This window comes from Crinia signifera, chromosome 7, assembly GCF_055691185.1.
Source record: "Crinia signifera chromosome 7, ASM5569118v1, whole genome shotgun sequence".
Lineage (NCBI taxonomy): Eukaryota > Metazoa > Chordata > Amphibia > Anura > Myobatrachidae > Crinia > Crinia signifera.
The window spans coordinates 4,316,664-4,339,220 of NC_139223.1; the positions used below are offsets into that span (position 1 = coordinate 4,316,664).

Genomic DNA, 22,557 nt, shown 5'->3' on the forward strand with positions numbered 1-22,557 from the left:
TGATATAAGATTTTTTACTATAACAGGTGCTTGTGCTTTTTATTGGAAGATCAAGAACACAAAAAATATATATCCAAGGATTGGACAAATGCAATCATGGAAAGGAGTCGGACCAAGGCCCTGGTGACAGTAGGACGATGGTGAGCGCATTCAAATGCATTTGAAAAGGATACACAAAGAAATGGGGAAAAAAGGTGAAAACATTATGTAATACATAACACACAATTTATTAACACTCCAATTTATTGTATGATAGCACTCCTGTCACTCCTATCACTCCCGTCACTCGCTTCACTCCCGTCACTCCCTTCACTCCCGTCACTCGCATCACTCACATCACTCCCATCACTCCCATCTCTCCCTTCACTCCCTTCACTTCCATCTCTTCCATCTCTCGCATCGCTTGCATCACCCACATCACTCCCTTCACTCCCTTCACTCACATCACTCCCCTCACTCGCATCTCACCCATCACTCCCGTCACTTGCATCACTCGCATCACTCCCGTCAATCCCATCACTCATGTCACTCCCGTCACTTGCTTCACTCCTGTCACTCGCTTCACTCCCTTCACTCCCATCACTCCCGTCACTCGCGTAACTCGCATCACTCGCATCACTCGCATCACTCCTGTCACTCACTTCACTCCCGTCACTCGCATCACTCCCATCACTCCCCTCACTCCCTTCACTCCCATCTCTTCTGTCACTCGCATCACTTGTATCATTCCCATCACTCCCTTCACTCCCATCTCTCCCATCACTCACATCACTCCCTTCACTCACATCACTCCCATCTCTCCCTTCACTCACATCACTCCCATCACTCCTTTCACTCCCATCTCTCCTGTCACTCACATCACTCCCTTCACTCACATCACTCCCATCTCTCCCTTCACTCCCTTCACTCACATCACTCCCATCTCTCCCTTCACTCCCATCTCTCCCATCACGCCCATCACTCCCTTCACTCCCATCTCTCCCATCACTCACATCACTCCCTTCACTCCCATCTCTCCCTTCACTCACATCTCTTCCATCTCTCGCATCACTTGCATCACCCACATCACTCCCTTCACTCCCGTCACTCACATCACTCCCTTCACTCACATCACTCCCATCTCTCCCATCACTCCCATCTCTCCCATCTCTCCCATCACGCCCATCACTCCCTTCACTCCCATCTCTCCCATCACTCACATCACTCCCTTCACTCACATCTCTTCCATCTCTCGCATCACTTGCATCACCCACATCACTCCCTTCACTCCCATCACTCCCATCTCTCCCATCTCTCCCATCACGCCCATCACTCCCTTCACTCCCATCTCTCCCATCACTCACATCACTCCCTTCACTCACATCTCTTCCATCTCTCGCATCACTTGCATCACCCACATCACTCCCTTCACTCCCGTCACTCACATCACTCCCTTCACTCACATCACTCCCATCTCTCCCTTCACTCCCTTCACTCACATCACTCCCATCTCTCCCTTCACTCCCTTCACTCACATCACTCCCATCTCTCCCATCACTCCCATCTCTCCCATCACGCCCATCACTCCCTTCACTCCCATCTCTCCCATCACTCACATCACTCCCTTCACTCCCATCTCTCCCTTCACTCACATCTCTTCCATCTCTCGCATCACTTGCATCACCCACATCACTCCCTTCACTCCCTTCACTCCCATCTCTCCCGTCACTCACATCACTCCCTTCACTCGCGTCACTCACGTCACTCACATCACTCACGTCACTCACATCATTCCCGTCACTCCCGTCACTCGCATCTCACCAACAACTCCCGTCACTCCTGTCACTCACATCACTCACATCACTCACATCATTTCCGTCACTCCCGTCACTTGCATCTCACCCATCACTCCCTTCACTTGCATCACTCGCATCACTCCCGTCAATCCCATCACTCATGTCACTCCCGTCACTTGCTTCACTCCTGTCACTCGCTTCACTCCCGTCACTCTCTTCACTCCCGTCACTCACTTCACTCCCGTCACTCACGTAACTCGCATCACTCCTGTCACTCCTGTCACTCACATCACTCGCATCACTCGCATTACTCCCATCACTCCCGTCACTCCCATCATTCCCGTCACTGCTGTCACTCCCGTCACTCCCGTCACTGCTGTCACTCCCGTCACTCCCGTCACTGCTGTCACTCCCGTCATTCCCGTCACTCCCTTCACTCCATTCAAGCTCCCAACTTGTATGGAGAACAAATTTCAGTGTTAAATGAGTGTAAGGAAAATATGTACATACCCTGGAAGACTTCTTCTGGGTCAGGGATATCATGGTAAAACAATATAAACCAGTAATAAATGACTATAAATTAAAATTATGAGGCTAAAAGAACTACTGCTTATATACATTACACCAAGCAATGCCAATCAAAACACATCAACACCCTGTATGTATAAAAGAAGATACAACTCCCAACCGTATGCGCACAACATGAACTTACGATGTAGCATTTCAATATATCCAGCTGGTCGTAGGGACATTGGTTCACTCCTTCTGGCAAATTCCTACTTAGATGGATAAAACCATGTGCACTGCAGGTAGGGTAGATGTAAAATGTGCAGAGAGAGTTAGATTTGGGTGGGTGAGATCTATAGTGCAGTGTAAAAATAAAGCAGTCATTATTTTCCCTGCACGGAAACAAAATGTCACCCAAATCTAATTCTCTCTGCACATTTTACATCTATCCCCCCTATAGTGCACATGGTTTTGCCCATTTAGGAAGGAATTTGCCAGAAGGAGAGAACCAGAATAAGGCCCATTATTAGCTTAAATAAAGCAGTGCAATCCTAACATCCAAACAAAATAGTAAAGTTCTGGCTGTTGCACTATGAAAGCTGGGATAACTTTGGGCCTCCACCGCGGTCCAACTCCAGTCCATGGAGAACAAACCTCACCAGAATTTGCACCATTTTCCATTATCTGATACAATAAATATTATTCTTTCTTTCGAAATTTAAATATTGCTGATTTATATTCATGGTAGACAAACTGTATTCAATATAATATTGTAGAAGTATTTTCTGTATCTTCCTTAATTGTAATTACAGTCTGCATAATACATAACTTGATCTATAGTTCCAATGCAATGAGCTTCTGCTTATTGAAATGTGTATGTTCTGTTGGGGGGGATACAGAATTTTTTTTAAAGACTTTTTATCCCTCTTTTAGTAATCAATCATTAATGACACAAAATAATTTCCACCAGAACTGGACGTTTCTCTTCGGATCACAGAATGTTACTTTGCAGTCAATAAGTCAGGTATGTATCCCAGTGTTTAATAATGTAAAAATCATAAAATTTGCAGACCACACATATAGATGTGACATTGTCATTGGGCTGTGAGCAGATCATGGCGGCCTGGATTGTGGGTGAGTGCGCAGTTCCTGTACACGTTTTCAGGCATGCTAGTTACTGGTTGTCACATCTGAAATAACTGGGTGGAGCCTTGTTAGACATTTAAATGAGTAATTATCTGTTTCAGGGCTTCCTTTAGCCTGGGGTTGCCGTGGATCAGAATGGCAGACTGGACTGTGGAAAATGAAAACAGTAGCATCTCAGACACGCAGTGCCCCCAGATGTTGCTGCCATACATTTCAAGTGCAGAAAATAACATAACAAGAAAAAATAAAGTGTGGAACACTATGAGACACCCCATGATGTGCACAGCATGGTGACAATCCTTCACATGAGTGTTGACCGGTGACTCCATGTTCCTCTTCCTCTGCCAGTCATAGAATATGAGATATCCGGCACTGCCAGCTGTGGCTGCTAACGTTACAAGGTTGGGGATAAAGTTTAGAATTAGGACAACTCTAGTGAACTGAAGACTTAGAGACTCTGAGGTTGTAGCTGAGGTTATAGATGATTTCTGCTGGGCTGGTTGTTGGGGGGAAATAAGAAGTGATATGAAGCTTCCAAAAAGAGACGCAACTTCTGCTGTTAGTATCATCCCTGGGACAACCGTATCAATCTTCTTCCTCGCCCATGCCAGAACTCCGGACCGGACTTCTATGATTTTGATGATGTAGAATGTACACAGACTGGCTGTCAGCCACCAGCTGGATGTAATGCTGAATAAGGTCATGTAGTTGAAAATATGAGAAACGTATGTTACACTAACCACATACGGCCACTCAAAGACAATTACATAGTATACAAACACTATTATTGTGTAAGATGCATTGGCAATGCACAGAGAGATCAGGATGATGTTGTTGGTGATGATATTTTTCCTTTTGCAGCCAGTGAGTGAGAATATTATAAAGATACTGGAGAATAATCCAGCAATAGACTCAAGGGCTAATACAGCCAGCAAAGTGTCAGCTGCCGGATAACTCATGTCAGCATATATGAGGAGGATTATTCCAACCCAACTGTAATCCAAATCCTATGTATTCCTTGGTGGCTAGTTACTTGAGTGAAGTTGACAATGATGATGATGATGATAATGATGATCAGCACCAAATATCTAGATTCATCTGCCCATAGAGAGGTTTCCTCTGTGTAGTAGAGACTGTCTCACTTTTAGAATGTTTTTTGCTGACCATGCAAATTATATTTCAAATCCCATATTCCTAGTACAGGTTCCTGTAACAGTGGCGTCCTCATAGTGACCAAGCTCTGATTGCATGCAAAGTGCACAGCTATAGAGTTACAGGTGAGATGACTGAATACAAATACTGCATGTAAATGGGGCTTATGTAAATGATAACTCTCTTGTTCTCTAAGGAGTGTGACGAGGAGAATTTGCGTGAGGACTCATTCACTGTATTTATTTTAAAACTCATAAATTGAGGCACGAAGTTCCTGATCCTTAGTTGTACATACTACAAATGTCTGAAATATATCCCTCAAGAGTTTCCCAATCCTAACCCAATAAAGGATCATTTTAGGACATCTTCCATACGTGAATGTAGAGTCACCTACCTAAAACACATCCACACCAACACAGTGGGGAGGATAACATGGATAGTTTGCAAAGTCTAGTAGGAACGAGGTACCATCAAGTGAATTTTTTTAAATTAACTTTCTGTAATCAAAGATGTGACATATTGTCTACTAATCTTCCACAAGTCATCACTTAGATAAAGGTCAAAGGTTAGACCAGCCAACAAGGGTGTTTGTAAAACTCCAGATGGACGCCACTGCCTGAGGGTCCACCTCCGATCTAGGGAACAGGTTCTAGACCACATGAGACATTAGACCTAAACATGAGCCCCTTCCACTGCTTCTCCAGGGTGGCCCTTATGGTGCTGTCAATTAATGAGAGGGCACAAGTTCCTTTCCTAGTTGCACTCTTGGCTAAGAAAAGATTCTGTAACATAAAAACACAGTAAATTATATAAAATAGATATAATACCCTGACTTATAGTGGAATAGTTTCAAAGGGTGTGCTATGTCTAAATATTGAAGCTCCTGGTAAATAGGTATTCATAAAATATGGGAAATGATACATGATATGTAAAGGACAGAGAGATGTATGTACCAACCTACCATGGTGCATCTCACCACACATCATGCTGATACTAATTGCATATGTACTAACATATGCAATTAGTAATGCAAGCAGAAGCTCTTCCAATTACAACTACATATTGGGATGGGCGTTGCTCATGCACATAGTGATGAAGTTGCCACAGGGTTGCTGTAAGCTGCCATTAGATGCCCGCATCATGCCAGCCAAAAGAAGTTGCTGGTCCCAGTGGTTGCTGGGCAAAATTAATTGTATTCCCTGACTACCTGAGATCATAAATTCCTAATTCATATGCTTAGGGTCTAATCTGGAAGTCTTGTCAGCCCGTCCCTGTTCATGTCTTTCCCACTACCTATATATTCTCAGTTACTGATCACCTGATCCTGTAGATCTTGCCTGGGCCTGCTGACATTCATGGTTACTTCTTGGACTGCTGCGCTTACTCTGCTTTCCTTGTGCTTTGGATTACCGCTGCAGTAATTCATTATTACTCTGCCGCCTTAATAAAGTACTAAGAATATCTTCATTATGTCAATGTTCATACTAAGTGCAATAGTAACAATGATCACAAAAATGTAAAACAATGACTGATCAGTAGGGGTCTCTTTCTTTTTGTAATGTCTCCATCTTGGGCAAAAAGTTGAGCCCTCTTTTTTTCTTTCCAAAAAATATAACCGCAATATTCCCATTGATGAGTTTAAGAAAGATGAATAGTGACCTTCGACTCTATATTTATTATACATTATGTGATGTGATCTATTCTTAGCTCAGCCCTCGGACCAGCTCAATTCACATGGTACAATATATACCTTATAAACTCTAGCTGTGGCCACAAATAGTATGGGGTGGTTTCATATATGGGAATATTCTAGCTAATTTATTTAAAGCATTTACATATATGGTGGAACACTTATTCAGCAGTTCTGTCAGCTTGCTGACGTAAAGCCTCATGTTGCAATGTATATATTTAAAGACTATACAGTAGCTCTTATATTACAAAGTTACATAGTTACATAGTAGATAAGGATGAATAAAGACTTGCGTCCATCGAGTTCAACCTGGGTTTTAATAGCTTATCCCTTGTAAAAGACAGAGTGTGAGACATTTTTAAAGACAGAATTTGATTCTTATTAGTACCCCTGGATGTTCTTATCCAATACATGTTTATCCAACCTTATTTTAAACGTATTTATTGTGTCCACCGACACCACCTCTCCAGGAAGAGAGTTCCACAGTTTGACTGCTCTGACCGTAAAGATTTTTTTTTCTTTTGAGGGAACGATATCTTCTTTGTTCTAATCTAAATTTGAGCCCTCACGTCCTAGATTCTTTTCTTGCAGTAAAAAGAGTGCTTGGCCCTTGATATATTTGTACATGTTGAGCATGTCCCCCGTTAAACGTCTCTTCTATAGTGTAAATAGTCCCAAAGTGCTCAATCTTTCCTCGTAGTTTAAATTCTCCATTCCCCTGATTAGCTTAGTTGCTCTTCTTTGGGTTTTTTCTAATTCTATAATGTCCTTTTTATAGTGTTGGGCCCAAAACTGAACTCCATATTCAAGGTGAGGTCTAACCAATGCCTTGTACAGTGGCATAATTACTTTTGAGTCCCCAGTTTCCATGCCCCTTTTAATACATGCTAGAATTCTGTTGGCCTTTTTTGTTGCAATGTGACATTGAGCACTAAACCCCAGTTTGTTGTCTATTTGGACTCCAAGATTCTTTTCAAGTACTGAAATACCCAATGCCTCCCCACTTAAGTTGTAACTAGCACACTAGTTATGCCTACCGAGGTGCATGACCTTGCATTTATCCACATTGAATCTCATCTTCCACCTTTTAGCCCACTCATCTAGATTGTTAAGATCACTTTGAAGTGTGATGACATCCTCTGCTGATTTAATAACTCTACTCAGTTTTGTGTCATAAGCAAAGATGGATACATTGCTGAGTAACCCCATCCCAATATCTTAAATATATATGTTAAATATTGACAGGAGCAGGTGATGAGGCTTGGATGGCAACGTCATTTTAAGTCATTGAAATTATTACTGAATGGTGCATATTGTTAGGAGTCATCATTTATGACTCATATCTGTCTTGTCTGTCATGGGTTAATTTCAGCCTGTGTTGGTAATCGACTCTCTGGTGAGTCTGTGCCATTACAGCCCAATCTCATGTGAATTAATGTATGCACAAGTCTGATCTCGTTAGCCCTGCTGGGCTGGATTGTGCACAGCTGCCTTGATTACCTGAGGCCTTCATAAGGAATTCTGACCTATACAACCCTGCCAGTTATAGTTTCTAGTTCCCAGTTCTCAGTCCTGTGTGCTAGTCTGTTTGGTTGGAGCTCCAAATTCCTTGGGGAGTTCTTGCTAGCCTCGTCTTGGCATTATTGTATCCTGCTATGGCCCAGTGTACTCCAGCTAAACACTCCTGCTGAGCGCCCTGTGCCCCAAGCCTGAATTGTGTCACACTATCTGTGTTTCTGGTCACATTCAGCCTTTGTACTCCTCTTCCTTTTGTCCAGTCTGCCAGTCCCTGTTTTATAGCCTGTTTTTTATCGTTTGTTTTAGTCAGTTTTCCTCTTATCAACTCACGGTCTCCACTAGTCCATAAGTCCAATGAAGTTTGGGCGGACCTAATTCGCCCTTACAGCTGGGGCGGTTACAAGCGAAGACTAGCACGCAGGCACCAGTGGACCACTGAGGGGGATAATAGAGTTAGGGTCTAGACTAGGGACAGCTGTGGCAAAATCATTACTAGTCACAGCTTCACAGTTAGTTTGTACTACACGCTTCCTTACATAGTTCTGGTGCTGAGTTCAGTCCTCTCAGTCCAGTCCTGGGTTTTGTCTTGCCGTATTTTGTCTTGTCATAGTCTATATCTTGCCGTAGTTGTTTTGTTTGTGACCTTTCATGGCTCTCACATGCAGGCCATGCAAGAGTCATTAGTGGCTCTAAATTTGGCCTTCTCTTCCTTTAAACATGGGCGGTTGGATGTTTTGCAGTGGTCCCTACTGCAGCTGCAAAAACTGCTAAACGAGATTTTCCTGATCCTCCCAGAGGTCACTGGGGTTCATTCAGCCCCTAATGAGATCCTGTCTATAAAGTTTGTAGTCAGCGAGTTCTCAGATCCGGAGGCCCAGGAAAAGCATAGAAGTTTTCTATGACTGAAGCTTTCACTGGAGGAGCGTCAGCAGCTTAGAGACTTAGATCTATGCTTATACTGTGGAGGTTAAGGCAACTTTCTCCAGGCTTGTGAATTGCGCAATCCTGGTGGTGGCAACAGGCAGAGCCAGATTAAAGTCTAAATGGGCCTGGAGCTGAAAATGATGAAGGGCCTATTATGCGCAATAATTGGGGTTGTGGCCAACACCTAACAATGTGGGTGGCGTGACCGGTGTTCTGTTTGGGTGGTCTGCTCATGGGTGTGTCTGTATTTGTGTAAATACTTTCAACTAATTATATATGCCTGGAAAAGGCAGAGGGCTGGCATAAGAGAAATGCTCTTTCACACACCAGTTTAGTTTTACAACTATGAATTTCCTAGATATCACCTTCTCTATCCACAACCAAATGGTAATCTCTAACAATTATATTAAGTCGGTTGGCATAAACAACTATTTACATTATAATAGTAGCCGCTACAAACCCTGGGTGACCAACATCCCCAAAAACCAACTGTTAAGGGCCCGTAGAAACTGTACATTAGACAGCGACTACAAACTTCAATCTGAATCCATGCTTGGACATTTCAAAAGACGAGGCTACCCTGAACCTCTACTTCAAGAGGCTTCCTCTATAGCAGAATCAACCGTAAGAATGAATCTATTAAAATCAAAAGAAACTACTAATGAGGTTATAAATTCGAATCAAACCCCCCCTCTCTTTATATCTAAATTTAATAATAAATCAACAGAAATAAAGAAAATCATTTTGAGGAATTCAGAAATTCTTAAATATGATAGAATTCTCCCTACCACATGCTCAAAACCTAGAATAATTTTTAAAAGGAATAAAAACATTAAAGATTACATTGCCCCCAGTCTTCTACCCCCCCTTCCACAAATATCCCAGTCCTCTTGGTTACCCAATAGACCTTTGGGAAATTATAGATGCAACAAGAATATATGTCTCACATGTAAACACATGTGCAATAAAACCAATAAAATAACATCTTCTCACAACAAAAAAATATTTGATATTAAATATTTTATTAATTGCAATACTGAATACTGCATTTATTTACTTGAATGTCCATGTCAGTTGCAATATGTCGGGCGAACGACTCGTAGTATAAAGACCCGATTTAGAAAACATCGCAACAATATTTTGAAGAAAACAGTCAATCACAGTATCCCCCGACATTTCTCCGAATTTCATAATGGAGATCCCGCTGGCCTCAAAATAACAGGCATTGATCATGTTGGTAACACTAAAAGAGGAGGTGACAGGTTTAGAAAGCTGTGTATCATCGAGTCTTCCTGGATTTTCAAACTCGACACTTTAAGTCCCTTAGGTTTGAACGATGCTTTGGACCTCACCTGTATGGACTAATCTCCAGGGTGACTCTGGTGAGAGTCCACGAAAGCTTCCTTCTCCCTGAGCCCGTTCCTCCCTTCCCTCATTTGATTTCCCTTTCCTCTTTTTTCCTTCTCTTTTTGTATATAATAATTCTCTTGTAGTATAAAAACAAAAAGATAAAATCGAACTATCACTAATGATAAATGAGGACATTGTGTTTCGACTGCGGGAACTTAAGTCTACCCAGGACACTTGGGTTCTCCATGATGCCCTGGGTTTGCAGACGATACTCCCCGCATTCTTAACACACTGATCCCCTTTGATCTACATTAAAGTGCTATCAGCAGTATAGCACATGAACCTATCAAGATGGATTAATTAAACTGAATTATGTGGAAAAATTATTTTTTGTCCCCAATTCACTCCTACTTTCCAACTTGCCTATCCCCCTCATCCCCCCCTCCCCCCCCCTCCAATTCTTATATATTGGAAGAATCTCTTTACCCGGGTTCACACAATACATTTTTTAAATAAATAAATAAACAGATAAATAAATAATTGATATTTTTTCTACACATTTTCATAATGTAATTCTAATTATGTATCAAATTGATTGCTGCTGCATATACCTATGTAATTACTCTGTAGCTAATATATTTGTTCTGGCACAAAAAAGTATATTAAATTCATAGATACGTCCTAAGTCGATTTAAGTATGTTAATTATTCCAAATAAATCTTTAAAATGTGGATCCATTATGGATTAATGTTCAAAATACTCTCTCTCTTGTTTATATGGAAATATCCGTTGTATTTAACTAAATTCTATCTCTCTCTAAAGGTATATAGACCTAGTAACATATCATTAATTATAGCCTATTTTTACATTTATATAACTCTCTGTATACAAATGCCGTCTAATTAACTGCGAATGAAGTATATATGGTCTCTATAATGATGTTTATTTAAATGAAGATATTTGATTTATATTGTATGACTATGACACCGGGCACATGTTTGATTTATAAATTATTAGATAATTGAGCTATTGAAGTGATAACTGAAATCAGATGGCAGATGCCTTTAAATACCATAGACTGGGTTCTATCGCAATTCGTCTTGAAAAAGTTCCCGTTGCTAGGGAACGAAACGCGTCGACGTCACTTCCGCCAGCACACCAAACAACGTGAGATCACGCTTACAGCATCACGGATCCAGCGCCGCATTCAGCCTACCCCGGCTCTCAGCTGCAAACCCCCGCCCGGCGTGTTTAGCCGCTACTACCAGCTGATCGGCTCACGGCCCGGCAGCCGCACCTTTGGAAACACAAGGACGCCAGTTACTATCTGCAGCGGGTAAAGCCCTTTGTCATCCGGGCTCCCCGCCCCTCCGTCTCCAAACATCAAGGAGGGTGAGCATATTCAAAGGAAGTCTCTGCGCTACCTGACCATACATCATCTGGCGTTACATGCGCTAACCAGGCATATCGCATTGAGCTCCTATACTAACAACTCCTTCAAATATTTCTGGCTTACTAAAACCTTGTTTCATTTTCATTAACCCATCCATCTCTGCCATAACCATCCGGCTGGTGCTACTATACACTAACTGTGCTTATACGCTTATATGTGGAATACATGACCCATTTGGTGTTGCTGGCTACTTTTAAAACCCATCTTTGCTATTCTGGGCCTCATTTGCATATGAGCAACCCTTGTTTTGAATATATGGTATCTACCTACATATTTTTATACATATATAATTTTATTATTCTTATCTGGCTATTTGTGTACTATATGTCTTTTCCTATATAAAAATTTTTGCTACATGTATATTACTTTGTGCCCTGGTGTCCTTCTGTTCAGTGTGGATCGCAGGTGATCTAAACCAGTTTTTTGGCAGCGCAAGTGCACAAACCCTCCTTTTTGTCCAAAATTCTCAGTGAGTCACAAGCAGACTCATTTGCCCCTGCTGCAGCCAAAACCTGGTTAACCTTTTTATAATTTATTGTAAATTTTCAATTCATATTATTATTATTTAAAGCGCCGGGTCCTGCGGGTTTTGGAGATCTCTTAGGAGTCCCCTCCATACCCACAGAATTTTTTTGTTATTAATTAATTAATTATATATGCCTGGAAAAGGCAGAGGGCTGGCATAAAAGAAATGCTGGTAGATATATTGGAGGGTGCACTCCAAAGGTGCACCCGCAGGATGCCGATGTCCTAAGATACTTGCGGGGTGAGGTGGCACCCGAAACTTGGTAAACAACATTTCAGCACCTTTTATGTGGTCATCTAAATCACCTAAGTTTACCAAACCATATATCCCTTATAAAAATCATGCAACACAATAGTAACCCCCTTATACTGTACTTGCCTTTTTCACATTATACAACATGGAATGAGCCAAATTTCACACCGATTGAGCCAAAATTCACACTATGGCACACAGATTGAGTCAAAATTCATGTTATTCCATACAGATTAAGGCAAAATTCACATTTTGCCACATGGATTGAGCCAAAATACCCCGGTGTTGCCTTCGATGTTGTGGGTCTCGGAGTTGCCTCCGATGTTGATGGTCCCGGAGTTGCATCCGATGTTGACGGTCCCGGAGTTGCCGGGGTTGGGGGTTCCGGATTGGTACCCAATGTCTTGGTCTCCGTGGGCGACTCCATTGCCGGGGACGCTGAGTGACTCCATTGCCGGGGGCCCGCAGAGCGAGTCTGATGCCGTGGGCCCGCCAGGTGATTAAAATGCTCGGGGCCCGCCAAATGAGCCAAGGGCCGCAGCCCCAGGTGGGGGTCCAAAGTCCATAGCCCCATGTAGGGGCCCAAAGTCTCAGTTTATAGCCCCAAGTTGGGGCCTAAAGCCTCAGTTTATAGCCCCAAGTGGGGGCCCACAGTCTCAGTTTATAGCCCCAAGTGGGGGCTCACAGTCTCAGTTTCTAGCCCCAAGTAGTGGCCCACAGTCTCAGTATCCAGCCCCAAGTGGGGGCCCACAGTCTCAGTCTCCAGTCCCAAGTGGGGTACAGAGGGCCACTGCCTCTGCCGAGGTCCTGAGGGCCGCTGCCTCTGCCGAGGTCCTGAGGGCCACTGCATCTTCTGAGGGCCACTGCCTCTGCCTAGGTCCCAAGGGCCGCTGTCTCTGCTGAGGTCCTGAGTGCCACTGCCTCTGCCAAGGTCCCGAAGAACCACTGCCTCTGTCGAGGTTCTGAGGGCAACCACCTCTGCCGAAGTTCCGCTCTGTTATGGGTCCTTCAATTTTTTATGCTGATTGTTCTCGATATCTCTTCATGATACCCATGTTTTGGGATTGAATGTACCCATTATTGTATCAATATTTGTATGTGTTCAGGTGTTGGTGTATTTTGATATTTTGTACATATTAGTTGGGCTAACCACTAAATACGTGGTCATCGGTGGTGTTCCAGGAAGGTGAGAGCTCCTGTGACTCTACTGAGGTGTCACATATTGAGTGTGGGGAGCTTGGCAGTGTGATATCGGCCCAGATGTGGGTGAGAAGTCTTTGCGGATGTGGCAGTGTCGAGTGATCGCACACTCTAAACATCTGTGTTTTGTTATTTGAAGTCTTTTAATATGTCTGTAGCCTTGTCATGATATGTAAATTCTGTTCTTTGGGTTACTCCCCCATGCTCAATTTCTGCAGCTGGTGTTAGGTTGATATGGGAACGGCGCTGGCGTGGTGAGAGCCGGGGGCGTCATCCCTATGCAGCATCACTATGGTCGCCTGCCGGGACTAGTTGTCATGGTTACATCAGTTTATGAGAGTCGCTGACGTCCGATCTAGGCGCCAGACCCAGTGAGCGGGCAGCATGGAGTTGTGGGATGGCTGCGAGAGCCTCTTATTCTGCAACCTGTGTCAGGTTGCTATGGGATAAGTCGCATCGTTGTATGAGCCACAGGCATTTTCCCTATGCAGCGGCACTATGGTCTTCAGCCGCTCCTGGTTGTCATGGTGACGGCATCAGTGTGTGAGAGCCGCTGATGTCTAATCCAGGTGCCAGGTCTGGGGGAGGGCAGTACGGAGGCGGGGAGCAGCCGTGAGAGGGTGGAATGGCGGCAAATGTTGTACTACTTAAATGGTGAGAGTTACACTATGTATGTATATGTTTTTAAGTCTCTTGACAAAGGGGTTGTGCCCCGAAATGGCCCGCCGAGGCTAAATAAACTTCTATATGCTTGAAAAGTTGGCTGCAGTGATGTGCATATCTTTAGAAGATAGGATTCCTGCTTTATATGTATTCCAGCAAAGGCACGCAGCACCTAGGTGGTGAATTGTGGAAAGTGATGGTCATTCCCTCTGTGTGTGTGTGTGTGTATGTATGTATATATATATGTATGTATGTATATATATATATATATATATATATATATATATATATATATATATATACACAGATGTGTCCACATACATCTTGGCTTTTTTTCTCAATTTGTCACAACATGTAAAACACGGCTTAGCTGTTTTTCCAAATGTAGCAAGTGGGTGGATACTGCAGATTGTTTGCAGCAGTAGAATTTGTATAAAGTAATAGATTAGAGGTGGAATTTTTTTGAAAAATCACAATGCGTGACTTTTGCAGGGTCCAAGGTGTGTGTCCAGGAAATCCGCACACCATAGATAAGATCATCATTCGGGTGCCAAAACCAAATAATGGGTATAATACTTTAGCAATTAGAGGTCAGCACAACTGATAGTAGCCAAAACATTTTTATAATTGAAAAAAAGTCATTCAAAGACATCCGTTTGACAGCGTGACTGCATACAATTCAAAGTTCCATATACTTATCAGCATGAGAGTACAAGCATGAAATAGCTGCCAAAAGTTGTCATGGTCAGGCGTGCTCTACAGCTGTTTCGGAGGGTAGGTATCCGTCATCAGGAGCATGCCTGACTGACCAAAGTACCAGGTATATATAGCAGCATAATTAAGGATAATGAGCACACTCACCTGTGATCACGTACAACCAGGAAGTGACTATCCGTGCTGACTTCCGCCCGCACTCATACATCACTTCCTTCACTAACACAATTGGGTGAAGGAACGTTCACGTCACCAAGCGTGTCATGCAGCGTATCCCGGCATCGCCGGAATAGCAACAGTCACTATGGAAACCGTAAACATCCATACCACCGACGTCACCGGACGTGATGTACCGCGCTGTCAGGTATGAGCCGACAGACGCGTCCATCACCATGGTAACGTCACGGCGGCCGCTAGTACATAATGAATGGCAGCAGCTACCACACTAAGTGACAGCTACCGCCCGCATCACGACTATTCAGCGCACCAATACTGAGCCAAAAGAGGGACAGCAGTCCTGCTCTGCTTCGCAAGACAAAAGACCGGTGCCCTCATTGGTATTACAAAAAACTAGGATCACAGGTGCTAAATACCAGCCTCAGATGTCTTACATATATACCTGGTTTACATGGAACGATGCATAAAACATCACAAAATAAATGCCACAAAACATGAAATACATTTATAAAAAGCAGTTAAGTGAAAACTCCTCGTTTAGTCCCACGGGGGACATACAGGAAAGTTGTTTAATCCAAAAGCACTCTTTTTGCAATAAAAGTTTTCCACGATCCCCTCCTCCCCGTAGAGGGGGAATGTGATCAATCGGTAATAAACAAAATTCCTTTAGAGTATGTCCTTGATGATATAAGTGTTTAGCCACTGGGGGTGTATCAGAATTCATTTTTTTGCATGGCCTTTTTAATTGAAGATCGATGAAGTCCAATTCTCTCCTTTAATGTACGTATAGTTTTACCTATATACACTTTCTGACAAGGACAGATAATTGCTTAAATGACATACCTACTATCACAATTCAATTTAAACTTGATTTCATAAGAATTCAAAGAAACTGGATCAATAAAATGTGTGGCAACTCTCATAAATTGGCAATTGACACACTTAGAACATTTATATGCACCTTTTTAAGGGGTAAGCCAGTTCGAGGCAGTGGCAGACACAAGATCAGATTTGGCTATTATACTTCTAAGATTATTACTTCTTTTATAACAGAACCTAGGTTTCGACTGACATAAATGTCCAATAGATTCTTCTGTTTGTATATGCCAGTGCCTCAAAATGGTGTCCCTAATTTTTTTGGAAGCAATGGAGTAAGTAGATACAAAGGTCATTCTGTCATCATTTTTAGATTCGTCAGAGCGTACTAACAATTCATCTTGAGTGAGTTGTTCACAATGTGCAATGGCTTCATCAATCTCAGATTCTGGATAACCCCTATCCTTAAACCTGGTACCCATTTCTTTCAGAGACCTACTGGTTTCTTCGGGAGTGCAGGTGATACGAACAACTCTCATCAATTGAGATAGGGGTAAACCCTTTTTAAGTGGTGTGGGGTGAAAACTGTCAGCAAAAAGTACAGTGTTCTTGTCGGTAGGCTTCCTATATAAACTGGTGGACAATAATCCTTCATAATTATTAACACAGACATCGAGGAAGTTAATGGTGGTGGCACTAAATGCCAGGGTAAACCTGATGGTGGATTCTAACGAATTTAAGTGGTCTATAAAGTTAGTAAGAAGCTCTGTTCCCCCAGTCCAAATCAAAAATAAATCGTCGATGTACCTAATGTAAAATAAAATATAAGGTGAAAATTGGGCACTGCCTATGATGTTCTGATTCTCATATAGATGCATAAACAAATTTGCATATGCTGGGGCCATATTTGACCCCATAGCAGTGCCTTGGGTCTGTAAAAAAAAAGAATTTTCAAAAAGAAAATAATTTTTGTTTAACACAATTTCCATTAACAGCAATAAATAATTAATGTTAGGCCCCTTGTAATAGGGACTGGAGGACACAAGGCTCCTTACTGCTTCTAAACCCTCATTGTGACGTATATTAGTGTACAAACTCGATACGTCGAGTGTCACTAATAGTGCCGATTTGGGTAGCATTCCTAGTTGTTTTAGTTTTACCAAAAAATCGGTGATATCTTTAAGATTGTAGGGTGTATTTTGTACTTCTACTTTTGTAAGAACATTTAGACAACACCCATTTGACTTTGAGGTGGAATTATTCCGCTTTCAGAGACTACTTAAACTTAAAGATTACTTTGCTAAACATCCGACACCTGACCGTGATCATGTACAGTTTAAACCTAAAAGCAACTTCGACCCGCCCTTCTTAAACCCCTCCATTGATACTTTCTTTAGGCTGATAAAAAGAGATACTCTATCTTACATAAAAAATCAGAAAGTTTCTTATTCTAACTTAACGAGAGATCAAAATAAAGCCATCAATACTCTTAAAAGCAACTCTGCAATAATAATACGTCCCGCCGATAAGGGGGACGCTGTTGTGCTCCTTAACCGGTTGGATTATGTAGACGAGATTAAACGTCAGTTATTAGATCAAACTTGTTATAAGCCACTCACATATGATCCCACTTACATTTACAAAAAAGAAGTTGATTCTATAATTAAAATGGGACTCATGAATGGGTGGATTGATGAGCCCACTGCTTCCTTTCTTACCCAGGTACATCCAAGGACTCCCATTATTTACATTTTGCCCAAGGTCCACAAGACCTTGGTACGTCCCCCAGGAAGACCCATTGTGTCATCCTGTGGGTCAATCTGTCAGCCACTTTCCCAATTTATAGACTTCTGGTTACAACCAGTAGTACAAAATACACCCTACTATCTTAAAGATACCACCGATTTTTTGGTAAAACTAAAACAACTAGGAATGCTACCCAAATCGGCACTATTAGTGACACTAATTTTTTTTAGATTTCTTAAAAATTTAGACGAGATCATTTAGAAGGTCAAACAAAAACCAGGGAATAGGGTATTGTGTTGACTTACGCTCCCCCTTTTCTACAAAATAAAAAATAAAAAAAAATCAGAATCATTTGAGAAATAAACGGCCAGATAGATCTGATAAAACTCAACTCCAATTATTTCCGTACAAAAAACATCAGGGTGCCCATTATAGAAATAGGGATATAAATAAAACTCATCATCGTGAGGATTTCCTTTCGAACCAACGGTCCAGTTGGCGAGTGAAACCCCACGATAGAAATTAGGAAAATGATTACAATCCTACCCCGAATAGATATACTCATCCATATAAAAGACAATCGAATCAAAGCCAGAATTTTAAACCAAGGAGCTTCTCATTTAATCATAATAATAAAAAATCAAACCATGTTTCTCAACCAAATTTTGAATCTTATAACAGATTTGAGAACCTCAGAGATGAGAGAGAGGACAACTTTTCCCCTGTGATGAGAAAACCTTTTTTAGAGAGAGGGAGGTTCAGAAGGAGAGACAATCAGAGCAGTCTAAAACCTTAATACATAAATACAGATCATAACATGGTAAAAGAGGGGGCAAAAAGAGAAAGAGAACAACGAAAAAGAAAAACATCAATACTGAATTCCCCAATCAGGTTGAGGATGAAACAGAAAAAGGTGTAAAAATCTTTTACCTGAGTTCTTACGTTTTAAATGAAATTGAACAAAAAATATTACAAAAAGGAATGAAATTCTGTCCCATGAATGACATTAATCATTGTGATGTTTATGTGGACTTACAAAAATTAGTGAGGAAACTGTCCATAAAAAGATTTTTTGACAAGACAGATAACCCTGTAGAGATAGAACCCTTCAGGAAGAAGTCCACATTTAATCCCACCCAGAGTAGGGGTTGTTTTGTTGAAACGTTCCAGAAAAGCGTTTTAGAAGATCTTAGCAAAATGAAAATGTCACCCCCAAACCGCATTGATAATTTGACAAAGAGCGAACAAGAATCACTCTTGTCCTTGCAAAAAAACAAGGACATAATAATCAAACCAGCGGATAAGGGGGGTGGCATTGTAATCATGGATCTTGCACAATACAGAGAGGAAGGTCTCCGCCAACTTAATGATGGTGTCACATATAAAAGGCTCAAAAGGGACCCATCAAATAATATCTTTAAATTGTATCAGGATTTGGTCAATGGGTTCTTTGAAAGAGGAACTTTCAATAAAAATGTTAAAGAGTTTTTGATTAATGACAATTATTCAACACCAGTGCTATACCTTCTACCGAAGGTTCACAAGAACGTTGAAAAACCACCAGGTAGGCCCATTGTGGCGGCCACAAACTCTATAACGGCAAATTCATCAGCCTACATAGATCACCAGTTACAACCTTTGGTGATCACTGAGAGATCCCACTTAAAAGATACCAAAAATATTTTAAATCGCCTCACGGAGGTACAATGGGGAAAAGACTTTTATTTAGTAACATCGGATGTGTCATCCCTGTACACTATTATTGCACATGAATTAGGCATAGAGGCTATTAAGAAAACCCTATGTATGGGAAGTATGGAGGATGACATGAGAGATTTCATTGTGGAAGGAATTTCTTTTATTTTAGAAAATAATTATTTTAATTTTGATGGTGTATTCTACAAACAGGTAGTCGGTACCGCCATAGGCACCAGGTTCGCGCCCAGCTATGCCAACTTGTTCATGTCCAGGTGTGAGGAGTCTCACGTATGGGCAGGACATGGCTGGAGCGCGGACCTGGTGCATTGGTGGCGGTATATCGACGACATTCTTTTTGTGTGGCGGGGAAGTGCAGAGAATTTACAGGAATTCTGCACCTACTTGAACAATAATGATGCTAATATTGTATTACGTTTTGAGATCAGTCAAGAGAGTGTACATTTTTTGGATCTCCAAATAGAAATTTTAAATGGGAATATAGAAACCTGTACATTCAATAAGCCTACAGATTGTAACACATACATACCCAGAACCAGTAATCATCTTAATACATGGCTCGATAATGTTCCCAAAGGGCAATTTACTCGTTTACGACGAAACTGCTCTTCAAAAACAAAATATGTGGAACAAGCGAGTAAAATGGTAAATAATTTTGCCGTAAAAGGGTATGATATAAAAAATTTAGAAGCTGTAGCAGAACAGGTTGGGGAAGTGGACATAAGTCTTCAGCTAGCCAATAAAAACCCAGATTTGAATAAAAACTAAAATAATTATACTATTGCATTTAACACAGGTTATCATAAAAGACATAGAAAAGTGTACGGTATTTTCAAGAAATATTGGAATATCCTTTTAAAAGATGAAATCTTGAAAAATACATTGCCTGCTAAACCCATCTTTATCTATAAAAGAGCGCCGACCATCAAAGACCGTTTAGTCTCAAGCGCCTTACATATGGATGGTAAGAGATTTTTACCTAGGAATAAGGGTTTTCACCGTTGTGGTGATTGTAAAATGTGCAGGGCGTGTAAATCTCCACTTACTAAACTTACAAAGTGTGAAATAAATGGCAATGTGGTAGAAATCAAAGATTTCATAACTTGCCATACCAACTGAGGATCAGAGAGAGGGGCGTGGCCACGGAGAGCAGGGAGTGAGACGTGTTTGTCGGTCTCTCCCGCTCTGCTATAATGAAAATAATATCCTGAAACAGCCCCCGGACGCTGTGTAAAAAATTTACCTGACTGAGGTGAGGAGAGGACGGATTGCCTTTCTGTCGGCGTCGGCGGCGGTGCCGCTGTGGAGCGCAGGATACAGCTGCCAGAGTGGACAGAGGGGAGAGCTCCGAGTAGAGGCCGGCGGCTGCAGTTACGGAGGTGGTGACGGAGGAGTGCGGGGGCGCAGCACTGTGACGCCGCAGACGGGAGACGCTGCAAGCAGACAGGCGAAGCGAGTCCCGGCTGGCGGACACTGACAGAGGGAGAACGCGGCCAAGCATAAGGGAGCTCAGGCGGCAATCTTCCCTGGGGGAGGGGGGAACAGCGGGAGCAAGGGACCCTGCCAGGAGGAGGTAAAGGAGGACAGACAGCGGCAGAAAATACAGGTACCCATCTTGCTCTATGGCAAAATTGAGAAGAAATTGCAAGACTACTTGTTAATGTGATGGGACGGTTATTTCACTGCTGCTGACACTGATATTTAGAGTATCCACTCAGCTAAGTGCTCTCCTTTAGAGGGAAGTGGGCTGCTGCCTCTAAAATAGAACTATATATCCTGCTCTACTTCCCAAAGATTTATTCCTTAAAACAAACACTGTTATATAACCACTGGGGAGAAAGGAAACCTGCAGGATTTGTTACTGCTGAGAGGAATAAAAGCTGCCTGTTGAACTTTAAAGGCCCATAGGGACACTATCACTGGCGTGACAGGGGACTCTTGAGTACTCACGCAGCCAAGCGCTCTCTCCCCAGAGGGAGGTGAACTGATGGTGTAGGAGATGCAGTAAGCCCACATAAAAGCCAGGCTAAAAGACATCACATTATTGAGCATTTCTGTGGCAGATATTGTATGCAGCTAGAGGTGCATTTGCGGTTTAGGTCCACCTGACTGATAAGTAAATTGGCATAAGAGGTAACCGAGGAAATACCAGCAGGAGAAACCGGCAAAATAAAACAACACTTGCAATACATCAAAAATAAAGTTACTTAATATCACAGGCATAGCAAACCAAAATGGGAAAGTCACAGAATGCAACCACAGCAAATCGCCTTGCTAAATACGCCAGAGCACCTGCCACCACCAACCTCTGTGGCTAAAGGAGAGGGAACCCCCCCTGTTACCCCCCCCTGAAAGCGACAAGGCTCCAGAACCCGATGCAACTCAAAAAGTCCTAGACGCTCTAGCAGCAAACGAAGGACGCCTGGCCAACAAGATAGAAAAAGTACAAGAAGATCTTGATTCAATACGCCAGGCAGTGCAAAAGGTCGAAGGGAGGACAAAAGAAGTAGAGGAAAGGACCTCAGCACTGGAAGATACTGTCAATCCCCTAATAGGGAAAATCGAAGGTATGGCCGCCCAATTAAAAACAATGGACGCAAAATTAACGGATATTGAAGGGCGACTAAGGAGGAATAACCTTAGATTTGTGGGACTCCCTGAGAAATCAGAAGGTACCTCCCCAGAATTATTCCTTCAAAAGTGGCTTATTGATACATATGAACAAGAGGCCTTTACAAAGTATTTTACAATAGAAAGGGGGCGCACAGAGTTCCACTGAAGCCGCCCCCTCCTGGAGCCCCAGACCGTACATTCATTGCTAAAATACTTCATTACGCAGACCGAGATGCAATTTTGAGACTGGGCAGAGTTAAAGGGCCACTGATATGGAACAGTAAGAAGGTATCCGTATTTCCCGATTTTGCTGGAGGCGTACAAAGAGAAAGAGCGCAATTCAATACTGTGAAAAAGCGGCTAAGAGAGCTTCAACTGCAGTATGCGATGATGTTCCCTGCCAAACTCAGAGTAATACACGATGGAAAGACCAAGTTCTTCGTTACCCCCACCCAGGTGGCAACCTGGCTGGATAGGAACTTTCCAGCCACACAGTCAATGAACTCCACCTGAAGAAAAGAATAGGACCCAGTGGACACTCATTCTCAGTTAGGATGTTGTGAGTCAGTTAAAAACCAGAACTGAATGTTGTATCTGAGGCTCCCTTATATATTGTAAT

The 22,557-nt window shown here is 42.3% G+C and overlaps 1 protein-coding gene and 1 pseudogene across 1 annotated transcript; both read right to left on the reverse strand.

Annotated features, from left to right (window-relative positions):
* Window positions 1-242: 242 nt before the first annotated feature.
* On the reverse strand, window positions 243-2,318 carry LOC146020759 (uncharacterized; annotated as a pseudogene).
* A 1,178-nt stretch (window positions 2,319-3,496) lies between these two features.
* Window positions 3,497-4,387, reverse strand: LOC146020762 (taste receptor type 2 member 40-like). Its single transcript, XM_083154219.1, has one exon. The coding sequence runs from the start codon at window positions 4,385-4,387 to the stop codon at window positions 3,497-3,499; it is 891 nt and encodes a 296-aa protein (XP_083010345.1).
* Window positions 4,388-22,557: the final 18,170 nt, after the last annotated feature.